Genomic DNA, 7,350 nt, shown 5'->3' with positions numbered 1-7,350 from the left:
TTACTCTTCAGCCGAAGTAAATGCAAGGCTGAAGAGTGGTTGGCTGGAATAAACCAACACCTGTAACTCTTCAGCCGAAGTAAGTGCAAGGCTGAAGAGTGGTTGGCTGGAATAAACCAACACCCGTAACTCTTCAGCCGAAGTAAGTGTTAGGCTGAAGAGTGGTTGGCTGGAACAAACCAACTCTTGTTACTCTTCAGCCGAAGTAAGTGCAAGGCTGAAGAGTGGTTGGATGGAATAAACCAACACCCGTAACTCTTCAGCCGAAGTAAGTGTTAGGCTGAAGAGTGGTTGGCTGGAACAAACCAACTCTTGTTACTCTTCAGCCGAAGTAAGTGCAAGGCTGAAGAGTGGTTGGATGGAATAAACCAACACCCGTAACTCTTCAGCCGAAGTAAGTGTTAGGCTGAAGAGTGGTTGGCTGGAACAAACCAACTCTTGTTACTCTTCAGCCGAAGTAAGTGCAAGGCTGAAGAGTGGTTGGCTGGAATAAACCAACACCTGTTGCTCTTCAGCCGAAGTAAGTGTATGGCTGAAGAGTGGTTGGCTGAAACGAACCAACACTGTACTCCTCAGCCGAAGTAATTATATCGGCTAAGGAGTGGTTGGCTGGTAAGTATAGTTTAACCAACCAAAAACCGAAATAACACTTGGAGTAATAGAAGACATTACAAACCCAAGCATACACACAATAACCGGAATAAGAGAAGTGAAATTTTTATTCAAACAGAAGTCATTACAAGGGGGCTTAGTTCGGTTACAAAGAAGAAAAAGTAAAAAACTAAGAGAAAAGTTCATCAATTTCAGCATCGAAAACCGCATCGGCATCTACTGGAAGACCGGTCTCTGGCGGCAGCACTCCTTCAGTCACAACGGTGGCATCGACCGGAGCCACAGTTTCATTCGGCTGTTCAATAGCCAGATCTTCCACTCTGGACTCCGGCCGATCTGTCTGATCCACGTTTTCAACTGGAGTACCCCCAGAAGCAGAATCTTCGTCAGTATCTGAACCTTCAAGGAATTGCTGCTGCATGGCATCCGCGTACCCCACAAGGGACTTCGGTATAAAGTACTCTGGAGGGTTGAAGACCTCGGTCTGTTGATCATGACCGAGCTTCTCCACAGCCGCCCTCCAGCCGCACTTGAAGAAAAGCTCCTTGGCGGCATCGCATTGCTTGACGTAGGCCTCCTCGGCCTCCTTGAAACCTCGCTTGTACCCCCCCTTGTCGACCGCCTCCATATTCTTTTTCAGTTCGCTCATTTCGGCGTCCTTTCTCTTCTCTAGCTTCAACAACTCCCGCAAATACTTGTCCTTCATAACAATGGCAGCTTTCTGCTTCTCCGCTTCCGCCGAATTAACTAGATCGGCAAGACGGCCGTTCTCCGCTTCCAGCTCGGCCATTCTCTTTTCGGCTTGTTGTAGTTCGGCCGACCTTGCTTCGGCTTCCCCCATCGCCTGCCTTGTGGTTTTGCGGAGCTCTTGGACTTTCCGGTAAGTGACATTGTTCTTTTGCAAGGCCTGGCAAAGCAAAGATACCTTTAGAACCGAAGTAAGAGTTAGAAAAATTTAGACAGGAAAAAGCAGACAGCTACTTACCAAGACCATGGACTTGGAAACAGACCGAATTGATTTCATTTCGGTATTCAGTTGCTTCAAGTGGTGCTCCATGTCCTTAGGGAGGCACACACTTTTGGCCAGGTTAAAGGCCAGTTGGTGGTCTTTTTCACCCACGACCGAATCAGTAACTTTGATGTTTCGGTCATTGAAGATCAAAGGCGGAGCCCACTTCGGAGATCGGGCTCGGTCAGTTTGTTCAGGTTGGGAGGCAGGTTGAGGACTTTGGGGGACGGTTTCGACTTCGTCAACAAGTTGTTGTTCGGCTGACGTAGATCGGGCGCGTTTTGAAGGGCGAGACGAAGAGGGCCGTTGTGAAGGAAGGGCCACGACGGCAGGCTGCACCTCAGTAGTTGGTGTTACTTCGGCTCTAGTTGTTGAAGTTAGAAGGGCCCTGACTCTGCTCTTCTTTGCCATTTCTTCCTCAGCGGTTAATGGAACAAGTCTTATCTCGGGCAAAGTGGGGTCCGGCTCCGGTGCTTCCTCGAGAAGAAAATCGGTTACTTTTGCCTTCCGTCGACCGCTGTAACGGTAGGTCGGTTCGAAATTTAGAAGCTTGGCCCAATCTCTTTCTTTAACCCGAAATGCGGCTCGCAAAACGCCGAGGTTAGGATAGCTATACAAGGAGTGGAGATGGGCGAAATCTGCAAAAAAAAAAAGACAAGTGTTAGTTCGGCTAGCAGATTAAGCAACCGAGATAACATACAAAGCAGAAGACCGAAGTAAAATTACCAGGCTCTCCCATTTTCCAATTTATAGGTCGGCCAGGAATTTGAGCTTGAAAATCCTCAAAGTTCCCAGAGACCCAAAAGAAATCATCATCATTGAGATCTTTGTCCGGAGTATGCTTAATTATCTTCTCTCGGCGGCGGCGAATTCTAAGGTAATATACCCACCCAGCATTCTTTGAACCGATGGAATACTGATGGAATATTTCGGCCAGACCAAGATTCAGTCCGGTTTGGTGGTTTAATGCGGCTATCCCCATTATAATACGATATGTGTTGGTGGATAGTTGGGTGGGACATAGCCTAGTCTGCCTAAGGAATTCGCAGATTAGCGGTTGGACAGGAAACCGTAGTCCGGTTTCAATTATTGATTGAAGGGTGAAAGGGACGAAGCCTTCATTGTCCCAGGGAGTAGCATCTTTCTTGGCCAACTCCAGTTGAACATCATCAGGAATCTGGTAGTCCTGCCTGAATTCGGCCATGCCACCAGGGGTTTCGACTAAATATCTATACTTACCCATTTGTTGTATAAATTACGGATAAGTTATTTCGGTACAAAAACTAGGCTCAGTAGCTCGGTTGAGCACACGCGGGAGTGCCTGGGCAACCTAAGTCTGCAAAGTAGAAAACAAAGGGGTTAAGCACAGATCGTTGGACCGCGCTACAAATTATAAGCAAGATATACAAATCCTACTTCGGCTTAGTGGGCTGGTTCTACCTCGGCTCTTCAGAATGTTTGTTAGCTCGGTTTGGAGCAGTTTAGACCGGTTTAACGTCTAGGGGCAGCTTTCTGAGTTCGGTCTAAAAAACTAAGAAAGCTGGTTTAGTCCCAAGGCCTAAATCGGTTGCGATGTGAGGAAAGTTACTCCGGCTGAGCCCCTAGGGGCGGCTTTCTGAGTTCGGTTTCAGAACTAAGAAAGCCGGCTTGGCCCCAAGGTCTTAGCTCGGTTGGAGACCGAAGTACCTAGTTCGGTATATGCAAGCTTGTTCGGTGATCTTATCTTGGCTAAAGTGGGTCAGAAGAAACTACTGATATTCCTACAAGTTCTAGTTCGGTTATGTTCAGAATCTATCCACATACATAACACAAACAGTTTTCTAGTCCGGTTGCTAGGTGATTTTGGATCTAAGATTCCTACAAAATAGTTCATACACATACAAGTTCTACTGGTTTCTTCATAGAAAGTACAAAAGCAGAGCAGATAAATGGAAGAAATGTTTCGCAAAAGCATACGAAAACTAGATATACAGTTGCACAAAACGAATGTAAAAGCAAAAACATGAAGGGAAAATGGATTTGCTTACCAGAATTAAATAAGGAAGGACTGAAGATGAAGACTGTCGCAGTAAAGAAAGAGCACGAGCAGCAAGAACACAGAGAGAGAAGATGGAGAAATGGCAAAAGTGAGGGGACCCTAGCCTCAGGGATTGATTTTGTTAGAAAGCCCAAAATTTGGGCGGGACTGTTCAAATTTCACGAAGTACGAAAGACGGCATGACAGCCGTCCTTAGCCAACCAAAACATGCCACGTGTCATAAGAATGGGAAGCGTTACAGACATTATGATTGAAGAGACGTTTTTGACCGGACAAAACATGGCCAGGAGTAAAATTAGCTCGGCTTAAAACTCGAGAGTTTTTAGCTCGGCCGGAGAGGCTAAAGTATTTTTTAGCTCGGCTGGAAAAGCTTAAAACGACACTAGCTCGGCCAGTGGACTGGTAATCCCAATCATGCTATGCAGATGGAATTAAGGGGCAATTGAGAGGGTAATTTTTGGGAAAAATTGGGCCGAGCTGCAAGTTGGGCTTTGAGGCCCAAAACGCGGAGGACTAAGTAAGAAGGCCGTAAAGGATACTCCGGCCCAGAGAGCAATGTTACTCCGGCTGGGAGAAGTAAATGTTACTTCGGCCCAAGAAAGAGTAAAACTACTCCGGTCTGGAGGCAACTCACAGTTAGGCCGATCTCAGAGTTAGTCCGGTCGTGACTTACAATGGTTAGGTCGGTCAGAACTTGTTACTTGGAAGTCTGATCTAAGCGCATCAAGGTTGAACAGGGCAGCCGAAGTAAAGATTTGGAGGAGAGGACCGAGCTAAGGATAGTTCGGCCTTCTGTGACTCGATATAGCCAAGTTTACTTCGGTCGAAAGGAAGTTCGGCCGTAAAGAAAACCATCCCACTTGGTTTGAGCAGTGGGGGAGGGTGTAAAAGGATAAGCATTATCCTTAAGAGATTGAATCCTAGGAGGACTCTGTATGGAGAAATACAAGTCCTACTAGGATTGTGCCATATGAAACTTATAAAAGCTCACAAGCATCACCTTGGAGGAGGTAATTGAACACAATCTTTCTGAGAACTTAGAGCTTTGTCTATTTGTCAAGTTTTCTGACTTAGGCATCGGAGAGGTTTCCGGCACACACCCGCCGGCTAGCTCACGTTTGTGTTTTCAGGTGACAAAGCGACGTCGTACGGAGGAGCGTGGACTTGGTCAACAGGATTATACGAGGAGAATTATTTCCTCCCCGTACATATATATATAATAATCATACCCCAAACTAGCGGCAAAGGCCAAAATAACCGGCGAACATGGCAACTCCGGCGAGAATTATTGCAACAGCGCCGAAGAAGACTGAACCAAGACCACTTCGGAGCACCAACAAACGGACCACCGATCATCCTTTCTCTTAATACCAGTGAAGCGGCATCGGAATAACACCCAAACAAACTTGCCTCTGCTACAGAACCCATGCATACTCTGACCATGAGGCACACACGCCAGCTCCAAAAGAACACTTGAACGCACATGAAGTACGTAGGCAGTACTTCATCGTCTTCCTTGGAGCGTTCATAACCCAGCAAGGGCATCTCCAGCCAGCTGCTAACTGAACCAGCACCCGAAAAAACCCATACACCAACCTTCATGAGTCCAAACTTAGACCAATGACAAACAGACCTGGCCAATCCTTCATTAAAGGAGACGAGACCAGAGAATAGATCCGCAGAGAACAATACCCAAGTCGTGAACCATTTCGAGCCACAGCGATGAACCCATAGCCATGGATGGAGAGAGAGAGAGTAATGTTGAATTCAGCTCACCATGGCAGAGCACAAAACATGGACTTCGACAGCAACACAACGGTAACGGACTAACATGAACCGACAGAGATTAATCCGGTGATAACGCACTTGCAGAACCACCAAACCAGACGTCCCCAGGTCATTCACTAACCACACACATGTAGAAGCACTGAAATAACCAACGTTGTAGACCCACCGGTGAACGACAATCCAAAACCTTTGAACGGAAGCCCCTGAACTATCTCACAATCTCAAGTTGGTCACCAAGGTTGATGACAATGGAATAGCGTATGGGAGGAACATCAATCCACTGTCCATCCTTGAGGAGTTGGAGGCCTCAGACCTTTTCATCTTGGACGAGCAAGATGATGCCGCCGGCGTCGGTGTGTGCTCGGAGGCTAAGATGATGGGAGACACACAAGCAGTGGATGTCTTCGGTGATGACGACGGCGCTTGGAGTGGCAGCCATGGGCTGTGAGCAAGCGGCTGATAAGCTATTTGGGATCAAAATAAAAAATGAGAGAGAGCCCGACCGGTTTCATTTTCGCTCCATGTTCATCTCCTCCCCCTTTTTTTTTCAACCGAGAAAGAGAGATCAGATCGTGCCTCTTTTCTTTCTTTTTTAATGGACCACCTCGAGAGAGCTCAAATAGTCCCTCTATTATTATCCACCACAGATATATATATATATATATACATATATATTTTTAAGCCCTCTTCCTCCACTCTTTCTTAGCTTTTCTCTCTAAATCATAATCTCATTCATCCCCCACTCAGAACCCCCTTTGCTGAAAATTCTCTATCACTCCATCAAAACCAATAATCAAATTTATACAACTTTGCCACCAACCTCCGCATTCTCAAGACAGAGAGATATTTAAAAAAAAAAAAAAAAGAAGTCATCTTTTTCATTTTTTCTCCATGCTGCCCTCACTCTCTTCTCAGCTTTTTTTTTCCACTAAACAAACACTCTACACCTTCCCCTTGACCATGCACACTCCCTCCTTCTCATATTCGGTGCTCACTACATACATTCCCACTCAAAACCTTATCATTCCTATTGACCCCCATTTATTTTTATTTTTTTTCATCTATCATTTTCCACCCACATGTCTTCATAATTGTATTCTCCAATACCAACAATATAATCATACCTTTCTGACCCATTTTTTCTTTTCTTTTCTTCCACCCAAAAACATTTTCATAATGATATTCTCCCTATCTCTTCTTTCATATCCCCGCCCCAAAAATATCCTGACCATACTCTATTTTTTTTAATTATTTTTTTATTATATTCTATTTATCAAAATAGCTAAAATGTACCAATTTATATAACACCACCTAAAAATATGTACAAGCATATAAAATTATAAAATACTACAAATTAATAATTTGGCCAAAATGGGTGAAATTTGGGATTAAAGTTTCAATCTGATTTTTCTACAGAGAAATTCATAAAATGGCATATTCCAATTTTCATTATGGGGTGTTCAAAAGAAAGTGCTCAAATCTTAAGGTCGGTCAAAATAAGGTGTCTACACATGCGTAGTCCAACCGTCGTTTCCACCTCACCTCACCTCTTCTATCCACCAATACATCCTCTACCACGTAGATTTAGATCGAGGGTCGCAGTCATTCCTCAACAAGGTTCCATCGATATGCCCCAACGACAAGGGGGATCTGGAGTTATCCGATTAGCGACACAGAACTTTCGCTCTCTCTCTCTCTCCCCTCCCTCCTTCTCACTCTTTGATATACAAGAATTTAGTAGGCAAAAACTAGTGTACCGTGACTAAAACAAACTTTAGTAGCCTAAAACATGAACTAATGTTGACTAAAACAATTTTTAATCGCTTATTGTGTCTTATTTAGCAACTATTTTTTTTTTCTAGTCACCAATAATTAATATATAGCTACTAAAAAAATTTAATTG

The 7,350-nt window shown here is 44.7% G+C and overlaps 1 protein-coding gene across 1 annotated transcript; it reads right to left on the bottom strand.

The window, feature by feature from the left end:
* Positions 1 to 781: 781 nt before the first annotated feature.
* Positions 782 to 1,726, bottom strand: LOC145799896 (uncharacterized). Its single transcript, XM_082889539.1, has 2 exons — positions 1,598 to 1,726; positions 782 to 1,519 (listed from the first exon to the last, which is right to left on the bottom strand). The coding sequence occupies exons 1-2, from the start codon at positions 1,667 to 1,669 to the stop codon at positions 782 to 784; spliced, it is 810 nt and encodes a 269-aa protein (XP_082745665.1). The 5' UTR covers positions 1,670 to 1,726.
* Positions 1,727 to 7,350: the final 5,624 nt, after the last annotated feature.

The sequence above is a fragment of the Camellia sinensis genome, chromosome 9 (assembly GCF_055761805.1).
Source record: "Camellia sinensis isolate YWXY chromosome 9, ASM5576180v1, whole genome shotgun sequence".
In the NCBI taxonomy this organism is placed as follows: Eukaryota; Viridiplantae; Streptophyta; class Magnoliopsida; order Ericales; family Theaceae; genus Camellia; species Camellia sinensis.
The sequence above is the reverse complement of the archived record's forward strand: the minus strand, read 5'-3'. Positions and strand labels throughout refer to the sequence as shown.

Excerpts from the sequence above, each read along its gene's own strand:
- LOC145799896 (XM_082889539.1), bottom strand. The coding sequence starts at position 1,669 with ATGGAGCACCACTTGAAGCAACTGAATACCGAAATGAAATCAATTCGG. Across the intron at positions 1,520-1,597 it reads TTTCCAAGTCCATGGTCTTG|GCCTTGCAAAAGAACAATGT; the intron begins GTAAGTAGCTGT and ends TTGCTTTGCCAG.